Consider the following 15,204-nt stretch of genomic DNA (forward strand, 5'->3'; position numbering starts at 1 on the left):
GAACTCATTTGTGGATACTTTATACCCTTTTCTTAGTATTTGAGTATCACCCCTTGGCTGGGAGCCTTCCTGTGCCATGAGCACTCCCTTCTGGAGTATTTCTACGCTGTGTCCCTGTTAGCTGTCTGTGCACAGCAGTAGCACCAAAGTGGGGACAGTGTTTTGAAGGTTTATTTGGCCTCACTGTAGCTGGTCCCCAGGGCTGTCTGCCTGCAGACAGTACCATGCCTCCATTGCATGTCTTTTGGGTTAGTTTAAGGGCTGGGCTAACCCTAATTTGGCTGCAGGTTGCAAGCCCTCAGGGTGCTTGGCAGAAGGGTGAGTGTGGTCAGTGAGGACAGTGAGGAGATTTGCTTTGAAACTCCCCTCCTGAGCCAAGGGAAATGGCAGTGTGGATGTGCCTAGGGCACCCTTCATCTCCAAGTCAAGTTCTTGGGGTTTTTTTCCAGATTATCCTTGTGGCTATTCATGACACTTGGTTTGAAAAGTAGGAATTTTCAGAGTGGACCAGGCTGAAATGTCACCTGCAGTTCTGGGTAGAAAAGACTGGGAAATTGTCCCATAATCACTGCAGTAGTGCAATAAATTGTTAGCTAGTAGGGGACATCAAGAGACGGAAACCATTTCTTTCTTTTTCTCTTTACTTTGTACATTTTGTATTTTGTACAAATAGTACTGTGTATTTAACATAAAAATACTGAATTGCCCTAAGGATCAGTTTAAAGGATTCGCTTAATCTTTTTTAAAATCCAAAATATGAGAGGTAAGGGAAAGAAACCAACTTTATGCATTGAGGATTTGGGATTTTCATTTTCTTTAAGGTCAGCTGGTGACTTGATTCCTTATGCTGCTGCTGGTTTTTTTAATAAGTTTCTATCTGTGGCAGAAGCTTTTGAGAGAAGCTGAATGCATTAAAGCCAGTTGATAAACGAGATGGTTTTACTTGAATGTCAGGGTATTAACCAAGACAAATTTGAGGGGAGATGCACAACACTGAGCTGGTGAAATCATCCTAAAACCTGATGTTGGCTCTGATAAAGGTTCATGTGTCCAGGCTGGGCTCTTTTTGCTTCCAAGCAGAGAAAATAAAATATGGGTTTTGGGCTGGACTTTAATTTCAGTGTTGTTTGGATGAGTTTTGATACTGTTTTTCACTGTGGTTGGAAAAGGTTTATCTGGGGTAACTGGGTCTTTCTCTCTTCCTTTTAGTGCCAGAAAGCAGTGCTGGCATTATTCCCAAGACCATTGAAGTGTCCCTCTACAAGGAAGGCAACAGCTTTGGCTTTGTGCTGAGAGGTTAGTAGCTTCTCCAGTGAAAAGCAGAAGCAGAGGTGGAAAGTGGGAAAAGTAAGAAGGTGAATGACAAAAACCTCAGCTAAGCAGTCAAAGCATGTCCTGGAGAGGATCCCCTGCTGCCTCTAAGGACTGCCGGCTGTCTAATCTAGGGCAGTGATTTTGCTAGCAGGCTGTGTTAGCTGTTGTGTGATAAATGTCTCTTTCTCAGTGCTCTCACTCAGACTTTCAAACCTCTGGTGACTTACGGCTTTCCTGCTTTGATTACAGGGGGAGCCCATGAAGACTGGCACAAGTCCAGGCCACTGGTGCTTACCTACGTGAGGCCAGGTGGCCCTGCAGACAGGTACTGCACCTCCACATCTGCCTTCACAAGACGCACAACAGCTGTCCCCTGAATGTGTCCCCTTCCTGTGCTGGTGCCCCCCTGAGGCTCCCCATGCTGGTGGTGTGCAGTGCCAGCTGTGTTACGGTGCCTGTGCTGTGAGGGGAGGTGGCACGGTGCTCTCAGGCTGGCCCAGTGCACATGTTGGAGTTAAAGGCAGAAACTGCTCCTGCAGAGGCAGCCCCTTCATTGGCCCTGTGCAGCTGAATTGCTGATGCTGTGTTGGAAAGCCAGTCTATCTATTCTTGTGCTCATAATTTAATGTGATGGGCCTGGTACTATAAATAACCCAGACTACTGTCCAAGGAGTGTTCTTCCATCCTACAGGATGAGAGTAATTGACTTCCTAATATGTGTGTGTATGTATATACACACACGCATGCATACGTGTATACACACAAATAAAATGCATTCATATATTTACAAATAGATAATACAGATATATAGCAAATTTATCTATATAAATATAGATATTTATATAACCATATATAGATTATTTATCTAAATATAAATATATATAGACAAAGAAGGGGATCAAGAAGGGAATATGTATATATAAAGAAGGGAATTTATGTATATATATACATAAAGAAGGGAATTGCCTTTGGCTTCTTACAGGGAAGGGTCCTTGAAAATTGGGGACAGGCTGCTGAGTGTGGATGGGATTCCTCTGCACAGCATGACCCACGCTGATGCCCTCAACATCCTGCGGCAGTGCAGCCAGGAGGCACTTTTCCAAATCGAGTATGATGTGACCATCATGGGTAAGGACAAGATGGTTGTGATGGGATTTTTTTCTCTGATTGCCTGGAAAGTATGTGAGATTAGAGACAGTAATTGGGATACTCAGTTTCAGTGGAAAAATTGCTGAGCAATGTGCTGCCAGCATGGATATAGGGGATAAAGTTCGATGCTGGCTTTGTTAAATGCATTTGAAATGCCCTTATGCAGTGATGTGTCTTGATAGGAATGACGAGTGGCTTTAGAGGAGAGGGCAAAAGGGGATTTTCTAATGTAGGCAGGGAGGGCACAGGAGAAGTCAGAGCTAAAGGGGGCTGGAGTGCTCTGCCAGCACTGCAAATAGCACTATTAAATGTGAGCAGAGGAGTGAGCTGCATGCAGGCAGACTTGCTGTGGCCTTGGTTCTGAATTTTGACCCTGCTTAATTCTGGAGCTTCCTTTTCTAAGTAATGTTATTTCAGATCTTCTTCTGAAATAAATGAGAGGTGATGAAATGCTTGACCCCAAATAAAACAGAATTTACTGGAGGGCAGAGGATGAGTATTTCTAAAGAGCATTTTACACAGTTTGAGGGTTTGGTGAATTGGTGGTTGGTTTTTTTTTTCTTTTTTTTTTCTTTTGTTTTGGTTTTTTAATTTGATTTTAAGTTTCAAGCCCTGGGAAAGGGTTTATTATTAGCTACTGTAAAGTCATTTTGAGCTGGCTTTGTGACACACAGCTGTTACTGCAGGGAGCGTTGTTAATGAGTTTAGGGTTACCACAGAATTTGAAGCTGTGATGGTTCTGAAGGCTTGTTGAGCTATGTAGTAGGTTGTGATGTTTCATATCCATCTCCAGAGGAGTTTCTGCCTCCTTGGAGCCATGAACTTAAAAGCTGACTTGGAGCAAAAATAGCCATGAAGGTGATTTGGTATCTAGGTGTTTCTTCTTGGCTAACTCTCTCACCTAAAACTGTGAGGGTTGAGTGAACTTGGAGAGACAGCAGGATTTTATGCAGTGGCTCTCCACCTTGTGTTGCTAATCTGTGGATCAGAACTAGATACTTCCCAAAAATGTAAAACCTGGCCCTTTCTTACATAATTTTTGCCTAGAGAGTGCTCTCTGCAACCCTGTAAAGGAATATATTCATCCTGCTTTCTTTTAAGGCAAGGTGATACAGAACATGTTGCTTACAACAATCTCTGCAGAGAGTTTTGCCAGGCAGCAGCTAATAATTGCAGTGGGAGATGAGTACATTGTCCCCAGTTCACAACTATTACAGCCTCTGGAAGAGGATGAGGGAAGGGAAGAGCTGGTGCTGAACGTGGTCTGGTGATATTTTCAGCCTAAAGGAAGGACTCTTAATTCCCATTTTGAAAACCTGGTGAATGGGCTGGGGACACCACAATGAAGTGGTGCTTGTCCTGTTCATCCTCAGGAAAATAGAGGTTTTTACATGGTGCTCACTCTCTGCTGCAGCTGTTTGTGCTGGCGTGGTGTGGGCTGACCCTTGAGGAGGGAAAGTTGTTTTTCTGCATCTGTCCTTGATGAGAGCCCAGGGTTGCTGTGGGGGAGTGTTGAATCATGGCATTCCCCAGCTGTCTCTGTGGTTTTCCAGCCAAAACTGAGCACCGGGGATGATCTGCATGGGGCCAGCCCTGCTCTTGGTGTGAGGGATGTGGCAGCTGCCTGCCATTGCCATGAGCATCCCCTGCCTGTAGGGAGTTCACCAGGAGGCCAGTGTGGGATGGGACCATGGCAGGCTTTTTGTCAGGTTGGCTAAGATTTCTCAAGGCCACTGAAGGAATTAAAATAATCTGCTATTTCCATTTTAAAAAAGTGCCAACTGCCCATGGACCCTCCAGGGGCATTGGGAAAATCTCTGCTCTTTGCTGATGCCAGATGATCTTTGCAATGAACAGATGCTTTCCCATGGCTGCACTTTATCTTAGGGGCCTTTTGTAAAACAAGGGAGAATGCAAAAAAAAAAAAAAAAAACCAAAACCCAAAAAACCAAAAAAGCCCAAACATCTCAAGTAAACTGACCTGCCAGAATATGGTATTTGAGTAGTTACTTTGTAAATAATCTGTGTGTGCTATATACCAAGGATCTGGGCTGCAAGCCTTTAGGGTTGACTCATGAAGGAGGAAAGGTTGCTGCCAGAGATGATGAATGAGCAAAGCAGTTTGCTGTGTCCTTTTCCTCCTCTCCCTTCCCCTGGCTGCCCCTCCACCCATTCAGTTTTAGGCTGGAGTTTTTTAAGCCTAAAAAGAGCTTAAAGGAGCTTCTAAAAGGAGCTCTCCTGCTGACAGAGTGGAGGGCTGGTAGTGTCCCACAGGTGGGTGACTTGGCAGTGTCTGCTGAGCAGTGGCAGGGGCTAGAGCCTGAAGAGGGGCCCAGGAAGTCAAATGCCTCCATGAGCCTGTAAAACTGCAGGGGTCAAGAGCTGGTGGGCTGTGTCAGGAAGGGGGTAGCTCCCCAGTTTGGTTCTTCTAGGAGTTTTTGGTTTATTTTGTTTGCATTTGCAAGGGATGTCCCTTTCCTTCCCCTCTCCCATTTCTTCTTTTCCCTTTCCCCTCTCCCATTTCCTCTTTTCCCTTTTCCCTTTCCGCTCTCCCATTTCCTCTTCCCCCTTTCCCTTCTTCTCATTTTCCCTTTCCTTTTCCATTTCCCCTCTCATTTTCTATTCCCTCCTCTCTCCCAAAGTGCATTACAGCAGGAAAAATTCATCCCTACCCACTTGGCTTATTCCCCAAGCAATTGCACTTTCCAGGCTGGTTACAGAGCCATTCCTCCTTAGAGATGTGAGCAAAGCCATGTGAGGCTCAGAAACCTAGTGCAAGAATGAAACACCCTCACAGTACTTCCTTAAAAAGAAGCTGCTGAGAGAAAGATCTTCTAGAGAACACCTGCCAACCCCCTGTTTTGAGTGATGGGGTGATCACCTTTCCCAGATCTTCAGCACTGGGGTGAGAGAGAGCCTGGAGCAGGCTCTGCTCCCCTTGTATCCATCACAATATTGCTGAGTACCCGCAGGTGTATGGGTGTGAGCAGGTGTTGCACAGCCCTTTGTGTCCTCCTGGGAGGTTGTAGCTGTGCATGATGGTGCAGAAGCACCTCCTGGTGCCAGTGCAACAATGCCAATTGGCTTCTTACAGTGAAGTTTTTGCATGGCCTGCTCTGTCCTTTCCGTGTTTTCTTTTAAAATTAGCTTGAGTGTAATAGCTCCATGTTAATCACACGTCACAAATATTGCTGAATTGCTGACTCCTGACCTTTGATTTGAGGCAAATCTTCTCCTAGAATAATTAATAGAGGCTTGGCTGGTATTTCCTCAATAAATGCCTCTATAAAATGGATTTGGAGTAATTCTTGTCTGTGGTGGAGATGAGAATTAAAAGGGACACTGAGGTGGCCCATGCTGTGTGTGGCAGCAGGAGTGACCATGGGCTGGAGGTGGGACTGTGGTTTCCTACAGTCTCACTAAATAACCCTGGTCCTGAGGCTCTTTCTTCTCACCATCATGCTGAGACCTCCTTGGGAAACACCTGGCAAAGCTGAGCAGCTTGGACACTGGGTAAACTGGAGAGGAGTAGATGTTTTCCTTGCAAAGAAAGGTCCAATGCTCCAGCAGGATCTTTTTATTTTCCTTATCTTCTTCCTTTCAGGTGGAGGGATATAAAATCTATGTCCTTCTTCTGAGGACATGTGCTGAATGTACACAAAAAACTGGCTGCAAAACTGACATATACCTGGTGTTTGCTGTTGGAAGAGATCCTCAGTCTCTTGGTGCTTCCTTTGCTAACAAATGCTTAAGTGCACCTTCTACAGCTTTAGCTGAGTGCTTTGTGTATCTTTTGATTAAACTGGGACTGTGCTTTTTACCAGACTTGCTGATCTCCACAGTGGTCCTTTTCATCAGAGAATAAACAGTGTTTTATGTGAAGCCTGCATAACCTTTAACGTGGCTCATTCCTCCTGCTTCCTCCCCTGTGAAAAGTGGCATTGTGAGTAGACCAGAGCCTGAGCATCCCTTGGCTGATCCCCAAGGGGAATTTCCAAGGTAAATTTCTATCTCCAGAGACTCAGTATCTTCAACAAATCTCAGAAAAGACCTTGCTGCAGCTTTGCTTCCCAGATCTGCATTAAAGTTCCTGTTTATCAGAGAGCAGGAATGAGCCATGCATCAGTTTGGAGCCAAGTAGCATCAGCATTTTTAGTGGAGCCTATCTTTGGAAGGGAAAAGCCTTACTATGAATAATTAAGGGTTGAGGAGGCATCAGGTGCTCAGAGGGCTCTGCAGGCCTTTCCTTTGAAGTGATGGCTGGGTCTTCATGAGTGCTTTCGTGGGGGCTGTCACCTACACATGAGGGATGCTGGCTATTGGATGTTGGATGGTGATAATACAATTGTGAATCCCACCTCTTTGTGATGGCTTTAGGTAATCTGGAAGCAAATGTGTGTAACAAAGGTGGAGGGAATTTCTGTCTAATCAGCCAGAAACACAGGCTTTCTTTGTCCTCCCCCTTCCTCAGAAGAGATGGATAGGTTTGGTGGAGGCTTATGCTAACAGGTGCAATTTCGTAGGAGTTTCATAGTCTCACTTACAGCGTCTATTAAGCTTATTGCAGAGATGCATCTTTTAAAAATGAGTTGCCCCTGTATTGTCTGATGGGAGAGGAGGCTGTTGTGAGCAGGGGCTTGTCAGTGCTGTGTCTGCTCCCACTGTCACACTGGAGGAGCTCAAACAAGCAGTTGAGGTTTGAGGTGGTGTTTTGAAGCTGGTGCTGAAGCACAGAAGAGTTGATTGGCTTGTCATCAGCCATGAAACTTCTGAATACTTCAGATACTGGGATCCTGTATCCTTATGCCTTTTCATTTTAGTTTGTTTGGGAAAAAGCCAATAACAATGATGTCCTTATGATCTTCCTTTTTTGTGCTTGTAATACCATTGATGTGACTGTTGCAGAACCTTTGAGCAATCTATTCCTCAATATTGCTATTTAATCCAAAGTAAAAAGAGAGTTCTTTCCATGAGTGAATTGATTTAATACTCTTCATTATCATGTAGATTTTGTGCAGAGACAATTTTTCTTCTTGAGTGTTCTTCTTTGTTAAGTCACCATGTGACCTGGACCATAGATGTCCAAGCTAAAGATTTGCTGCTTCACATGGCAAGTAAGCACTGTTGGCCAACCCCTGCATGTAAAGATGGAAAAGCCTGTATGAGAAGTGTCTTCAGGTGCTCTCTTTTTTTGCAGATACTGTAGCAAATGCTTCTGGTCCTTTACTAGTTGAAATAGCAAAGACTCCAGGGTCCACGCTGGGGATCACACTGACCACAGCCATGCACCGGAACAAGCAGGTCATTGTCATCGACAAGATCAAGCCAGCCAGCGTGGTGGACAGGTACAGATCTGAACAGGCTCTTCTTAGCTCTGCTTTTCCTTTCTCTGCTGCTTTTTTGTCTCCTTGTTAGTTATAAGCCATTCTTCTCAGTATTGCCTTGAAATCTGCATTTCCACATGTTCTTAGAACTGTTTGTGCTAAAAATATCTGTGCACCAGCAGTGGGCACTCCTCACCAGCAGTGCAGGTAACTCAGTGCATGTGAAAGCTGAGCTTTAAAAACCTCAGGTCTGACTGTGCTGGAGCTGTGAAATGGCTAAAGCCTGTTAAGGAAGCTTCTGTCTGGAGCCTTTTCCTGCTGGACAAGGCAGGAAACCCTTTATGTGGGGATGCTGTACAGACAGGGTGCTGTGCTGCTCTAGCTGTGTTCAGCTGTGTTGCTGAGCTGAACTCCTGGCTCCCAGGGCATAACAATACTGCTGGGTGAGCCCTTAGCCATCCAGACTGGCTATGAGGGGCACTCTTACAGACTTAAAGGATTTTTTGTGAAGCCACCAACAACACTGACACAAACATGAATATGTTGGTTTTGCACAGCCTGGTTTTTGGTAGTGGGAGGTGCCACAGAGGTGACTTCTGTGAGAAGCTGCTGGAAGCTTCCACCATGTCCAGCAAATCCAGTCCCTGATGGCTCTGAAGATGGACAGGCTGCTGGCCAAGGCTGGGCTAAGTAGACATGGTTTTAAGGCCTGTGTGATAACATACTTAAGAAGAAAACCAAAAAGAAGTTTTGCATGCAGTGTTAATTCCAGCTAGAGAAGAGGAGAAGGTGAAAACATGTGAGGGAAACAACGTGGAGACACCACAGGCAGTGGAGAAGGAGGGGCAGGAGGTGCTCCAGGTGCCAGAGCTGAGATTCCTCTGCAGGCTGTGGTGAGACCATGGTGAAGCAGCTGAGCCCCTGCAGCCCATGGGGATCCACAGGGAATGCAGAGATCCAGCCCCAGCCCGTGGGGATCCACGGGGGATCCAGAGATCCACCCACACCCTGTGGGGATCCACGGGGGATGCAGAGATCCACCCACACCCTGTGGGGATCCATGGGGGATGCAGAGATCCACCCACACCCTGTGGGGATCCATGGGGGACGCAGAGATCCACCCACACCCTGTGGGGATCCATGGGGGATGCAGAGATCCACCCGCAGCCCGTGGGGGAGCTGCCCCTGCTGGAGCAGGTGGGTGCCTGGAGAAGGCTGTGATCCAGTGGCAGAGCCAGTGGAGAGAGAGGGCCCTGCTTCCAGGCTGGAGCAGCCTGTCCTTGGAGGACTGCACCCCATGGGAAGAGAGACCCATGCTGCAGCAGTTTTGGGAGGGCTGTGTGCCTATGGGGGGAATTCACATTGCAGCAGGTGTGGTAGGACTGCTGCTGGTGAGATTGGAATTATGTTGGAGAAGTTCACTTCGAACTGTCTTTGTGGGAGGGACCCCACAGTCTCACAGGGGAAAAACTCCTCTCTCTGTGCAGTGGAAGAAAACTTAGGGTGATGAACTGACCAAACCCCTCACCTCCTGTCTTCCTGCACTGTCAGGGGAAGACAAGGGGTTTTAAGGGCTTCTACTTCTCATTATTCTCTGATTTTGTTAGTAATGAACTCACTTTGTGCCTTGAAGTTGAGCCTGTTTTACCCTTGGAGTGTTTTTTCCCAGTCCTTATCTTAACTCATGAACCCTTTGTTTAATGTTTTTTTTCTCTCCTCTGCCCAGCTGTGGAAGGGGAGGGTGAGTGAGTGCCTGTTATGGGTGCCTGGCATTGGGCCACTGTCAAACCATGACAACCATCCTAGCTGGGTAATGCTTGAACCTGAGGTTCAAACTGGAATTTGAAAAAAAAATATGAAAAGAAATTAACACTTAAGAAATTATTTCTTAAGAAATTAAGAATTTGAACACTAATTTGCAGTTGAATTTTGTGTGTGTTCCCCTTACTGAAAGGACGTGGATTTTGGCTGTGTGTGTAATTACCTCTCCTGCTGTTCCCTTTGCAGATGTGGTGCATTGCACGTTGGTGACCACATTCTCTCCATTGATGGCACAAGCACAGAGCACTGCTCCTTATTAGAGGCAACTCAGCTTTTAGCTGCCACTTCTGAAAACGTCAAGCTGGAGATATTACCTGTTCACCAAAGCAGGCTGCCTTTGAAGCCTCCAGAAACAGGTGTGTCTTCTGTGCCTACACTGTTGGTCACTCTCAAAACTCACTTTAGGTCCCTGCAAGGGGCTCTTGCTTTTGAGTGCTGGCGACAGATTCCAAAGAGAGACATCTGTAGAGGGAAAAAAATGGATGTTTTGATGAAATGTATGTGATTAGATGTTGTTCTTCAAGGATGTGAATAGGAAAAGAGGCAATATCTGAACATCTGTGCTTGAATAGGGAAATTGGAGATGGGAATCCCAGGGTTTTGCAGTGCTGAATACTGTGCAAGCCACTTCCTTAGTGCCTCAGATAAGAGACTTTGATCGAGAGGGAGGAAAACAACCTTGCTGCTGGCAAGTATATTTCCAAGCTCAGTTTTTATTTGCTGATTCCTTTGTAAGGAATTGTAAGGTAAGGCTTTGTAAAGGATGTGTTCAGTAGCTGGACAGGGTCCTGATGAACTTCCAAAGCTGGAATGCAAGTGTTCATCTTTCAGACCAGCCTGCTTGAGAGGCAGCTGTGTCTGGGCAGCCAGGGGTAGAGTGAACCCATCTGTAGCTGCTGGTTTCCACCACCCACACAAAAGAAATACCAAGGAAGTAAATTCTGGCTGCAGTAAGATCAAGCCCAAAATGCCTGTAAAATGTCACTAGAAATTCACCCCGGGGAGCATTCTTGTTGCCCACTGTTTGTTCCTCTCTCCACATGAGAAGCTGTCTCAGGCTCTCCTATAAATTTCATTGTGACCATGGCCTCAGTATTAGTGTATTTGTTGCAGCTCTTGCCTGCAGTTTTGTTACACTCTGTACTGGCAGTCTTGTAATTCAGGTGTTTTGGGTGTGACTGTTCAGTACCAGTCCCTTTTCCCACCATTTTCAATCACTTGTCTGTCAGGGACATGCATTTTAATAATATTGATGCATGGTAGCCCTGGGCACATCTGCTCTTTCCACTCTCTTCTAGGGAGGTTTGGGGAAAGGAAGAAAATATCTTATGGCCTTCCTTAAACTGATACAGTAAAAACTAAAACCATCTCCATATCTAGAAATAAATTCCTTAAATGTCCAGTTCAGAATTGAAGCAGTTTAACAAAGTGAATGGATGACTTGACCTTTGTGCCCAAGAAAAAATGGAAAACTATAATCCTTTTTCAATGGCTGTTAAAATGAAGTATTTTCCTCCTTCCATTAGTGCCCTGCTCCTAATTTTCTCGAGAATATGCGCATTGAGCAGCTGCTCAGGGGAAGGAGGCTCTGTGGAAGGACAGCTTGGTGTGATCAGAGCCTGGTTACCCAAACCCCATCCACAGATCAGTTTGCTGTGGCAGAAATAAGAACACAAACTTAGGTCAACAATTGCAACACATGAGTATGAAAACTCAGGGATGTAACAATTGTTCCCACTTTGGATTAAACTCTTAAACACCTGAGGGATCATAGAAAAGGATGCTGTGCCAACTCCACAGGCTGCTCTTTCTGAATTTAGCAAACAGGGAGAGTGAGGAAACACGGACCCTGCAAAAACAAACTCTTGTGGTTGGCAAGAGACTGGAGCCCAGGGAAAGAAACTGAGGAGAGGATATGATGCAGATCCATCCCTGTTCAGAACTTGCATTACTGAGTCCTTTCAGCCTGTGAATGCATGGTGTTTATCATTATAATTTTTTAAAGTGGTTTCTTGTACAATCAGCATCTGGTTGGAGGAGATGGAGAGGGATCTGATGCTGGATTAGTTGCCATGCAAAAATATGGCCTAATGCTGAAGCATGGGATTTGTCAAACTGAGTTGGATTTCTCTGTGGTTCTGGGGGCACTTGGAGTGTTTGTGGGAGGATTATGCCCTGCTCACAGGATCAATGGGGGCAGATGGTGCCCAGGAGCAGTGCTGGGATGGATGGGTTTCCTCAGGCAGGGATGATGCGTGAAAGATTGGGGAAGGCTGTTGTAGAGGTTTTTTCACAGAATTGTCCAAAATGCATCCTCTCCCAGAATTTGCTGTCAGCTGAGTTTCAAAGGCGCATTTTTTCTGTTGTCAATGTAAGCTAAAAATTAATAGACAAATGGGATAGTTTTAGTTATTATAAGTGGATTAAATTATTTTGTATATATGCCCATAAGCTCTGTCCCCTATGTTCAAAGTGTTTAATTTTATTAAGAACTTTTCTTTTTGTCTAGCTATAGCTATTTTGATTGTTGTTTTTAAAAGCTGCCTGGCTCAAAATTTACTTTTGAAAATACACAAAATAGAAACCCCAGAGCTGGAAGTGTATTTTTAAAAGCTTGATAGACTAACTGCTAAACTCACTAAATGTTTAGCAAAGACTAAATATAATCACTATATTGTCTGGAAAATCTGACCTAAATGATTTAATGCCTGTGATGCACACACAGAAAATGGATTTCTGCTGTTCAAGGCACTAACAGATGACCTTTAGAGGAGAACTCTGGGTGGGCTCAGTAAACTAAATAAGTCCCTCTCCCAGGTTTGCACTCTAAGAAGGTTCTGGTAGTGCCAGTGCTGGTGGCATTTCTGCCTGGTCAGAGGACCCAGAGGCAGAAGGAGATGTCATCCTTCCTGGGAAGGTGCTGGCATGCCAATGCAAGTGGCTGTGATATGAGGAACTCTGGGATAATATGTGGCTGTGGTGATGCTCTGCTGTGGGATGCTCTCTATGCATAGCTGAAAAAAAAAAGCTTGAAATCTTGCTTGTTAGCCAGGAATTCCTCTTGGAGGAAAACAGATTCAGGCAGCATGGTGCAGAGATTTGGAACAGAACACCTGGTGTTGGACAAGGAAAACCAAACTGACCCTGTGCTGCCCAGGGGAAAAAGGAGCATCAGTGAGAACAGACAAGGGACCTGTGCCTGGGCACTGTTTGAGGCACTTCAAAAGAGACTTGTGGCTTTGTGAGTTGGTGTTGCAAAGCTGCAGTTCCTGGACAGAGGTTTCCAGATGATGGATGTCACACTGCAACAGATTCTGCCAGCATGGGCTGGGGTTAGGGTTGAAGTTAAAGCAGTGCTGTGCCCTTGAACAGGCTCTGCCATGTTGGTCCTATGCTTTCAACATGCTCTGCCATGTTGGTCCTATGCTTTCAACATGCTCTGCCATGTTGGTGCTATGCTTTCATTTGCTGTTTGCCACAGCATTGGCATATTTCCTCTGCTGGTGCCCCCCTTAATTTAAGCAGTGGTGTATAAACCCCCTTTTGTTGTGGTGAGCTGGAGGTGGCTCTCTGCTTCTCCTGTCTTTCATCCATGTGTGCATTCCTGTGCAAGAGTAGCCACTAAACAACCGAATGCTGAAGCCAAGCAAAGTGCTCACAGCACATAGGGAAGGCCATTGAGCCTTGTCACAGGGAGGGCAGCTCTGGAGCAAGGTGGCAAACAGCACAAGGAGGCTTCCCTGGTGCTGTCAGAGAGTGCTGATGGCCTCTGCAGGAAACTCCTGGCTGGATGGAGCTTCTGCACGTCGCACAACAGACTGCAAATGGTAATGACATGTGTGCACTGCCAGCACGGCTGAGTCAGGCTGGTGGCACTGGATGCAGAGTTTATTGTGGGAAAGAGCGGGGGGATTTCTGCCACTTTACATCAAGTGTCTTGAGGTTACATGGGGTTGCATTTTTGCTGCTGATGCTTGACACACTGTGGTTGGGTCCTGGCTTATTCAGAGTCAGTATAAAGCTCTTTTCTCCAATCTCCTGGCTTATGGTTCTTACCTTTTCCTTCTTTCATTTCTCCTTCCTGCCTGTGGCAATTTCTGCTCCCCTGGATGCCATCAGTCAAAGTGCAGAAAAGTGACCACCATCACTGTTGGGACCCCTGTGTCAACTACTGTCACACCCACCACCCTGGACACTGCAAGACACCCACTTGGACCCAGACATCTGGACAGGATTACTGCAAATGTAACCTCAGTGCATGGCATTGCCCTCATCCTGCCTGTGTTCGTTCTTGTTGTGACCCTCCATTTCCTTAATATTCAGATCCATAGTGTGGCTTGTCACTTGTTTCCTCCTCAGTCATCTAGTTCTGCTTCCACAGCTCAGTGCTGAGGTACAAAATCAGTATCTGCAGCCCAGCACACACAGATCTGGTAACTGGGACAAGAGCAGTGTGCTGGGCAGGCCCATGCACCCATCCTGTAACCCCACATTCCCATGCCTAGTTTCATTCAGCAAAAAATGAGTTTCTGTGGGATGGGGGAGGGTGTCTCTGGTGTTGTGTAGGAATGTGATACAGCTCATTCAGCTCAGCCCTAGTGCCATACAGCTTGTTAAAAGCAGGATTATGGCTACTTCAAAATCTGTACATGTCTTCTTGTCAGGAGTGGGCTCTGTGCTGCCCCAGGCTTCTTGTCTTGTGGCAGTAAGATAGGGAAGAGGACACATTGCACTGTGTCCAAACTGTTGGAAGTGAACATTCCTTGAGTCTCGCGCCCTGGAGCTGGAAAGGAGGAGCTGCTCCAAACCCATGAGGTGTTTGGTGACACTGTTAGTGAGTGAGGAACTGCTGCAGCCCCCTGTGCACGTCCCTAATGCCCTCTTGTGTGTCCCCAGCTCTGGTGGCTGCCAACTTCTCGTCTCCCACCATGAACGCGCAGGGATTCCCGTGTCAGAACTCCAACACGCTACCTCGCAGCTCCCACCCCATGAGCCCCCGCACCACCATGCTGAGGAGGAGGCAGAAGAAGAAGGAGCACAAGAGCTCACGTAAGAGCAGTCCTGGGAGGGGGCATGCACACTTCCCTTGCCATCCTTGTTGTCAATGGTTAGCTGGGGTAGAGCTGCTCATCTCAGCACTGTCAGTGCCTCCCTCATCCTTGGTCACTGTCCCCACCATCACCAGACCAAGGTCTGGACCCAGGCTGTTATATTGACCATGGCTGCCCTGACCTTCTGCCTCTCTCGCCCTCTCAGTGTCGCTGGCCTCCAGCACGGTGGGTCCTGGAGGGCAGATAGTCCACACGGAGACGACAGAGGTGGTCCTCAGGGGAGACCCTCTGAATGGCTTCGGACTTCAGCTCCAGGGAGGCATCTTTGCTACGGAAACTCTGTCTTCCCCACCTCTCGTCCGTTTTATTGAGCCTGACAGCCCGGCAGAGAGGTTAGAGACCTTGCCCTTGGATGCTGATGGTGCTGCTACTGAACATTTCATGGTTTGGTTTGTTTTCTCTCCTCAGAGGCTCATTTAGATATTTACTATCATCCTTGTAATATCTCCCATTCTTCACTGGGCATGGTTTACTGTCACTGCCAT

The 15,204-nt window shown here is 46.4% G+C and overlaps 1 protein-coding gene across 2 annotated transcripts in view; it reads left to right on the forward strand.

Annotated features, from left to right (window-relative positions):
- GRIP2 (glutamate receptor interacting protein 2) overlaps positions 1-15,204 on the forward strand; it is a 249,364-nt gene that overhangs the window by 195,440 nt on the left and 38,720 nt on the right. For both annotated transcript variants that reach the window (XM_066557950.1, XM_066557951.1), the window contains exons 5-12: positions 1,210-1,296; positions 1,564-1,639; positions 2,297-2,442; positions 7,661-7,808; positions 9,795-9,964; positions 13,728-13,853; positions 14,505-14,657; positions 14,865-15,051. In XM_066557950.1, coding sequence (XP_066414047.1) covers positions 1,210-1,296; positions 1,564-1,639; positions 2,297-2,442; positions 7,661-7,808; positions 9,795-9,964; positions 13,728-13,853; positions 14,505-14,657; positions 14,865-15,051 — 1,093 coding nt within the window. The remainder of the gene's footprint in view (positions 1-1,209; positions 1,297-1,563; positions 1,640-2,296; positions 2,443-7,660; positions 7,809-9,794; positions 9,965-13,727; positions 13,854-14,504; positions 14,658-14,864; positions 15,052-15,204) is intronic.

Source organism: Molothrus aeneus, chromosome 12, assembly GCF_037042795.1.
Source record: "Molothrus aeneus isolate 106 chromosome 12, BPBGC_Maene_1.0, whole genome shotgun sequence".
Taxonomy (NCBI): Eukaryota; Metazoa; Chordata; class Aves; order Passeriformes; family Icteridae; genus Molothrus; species Molothrus aeneus.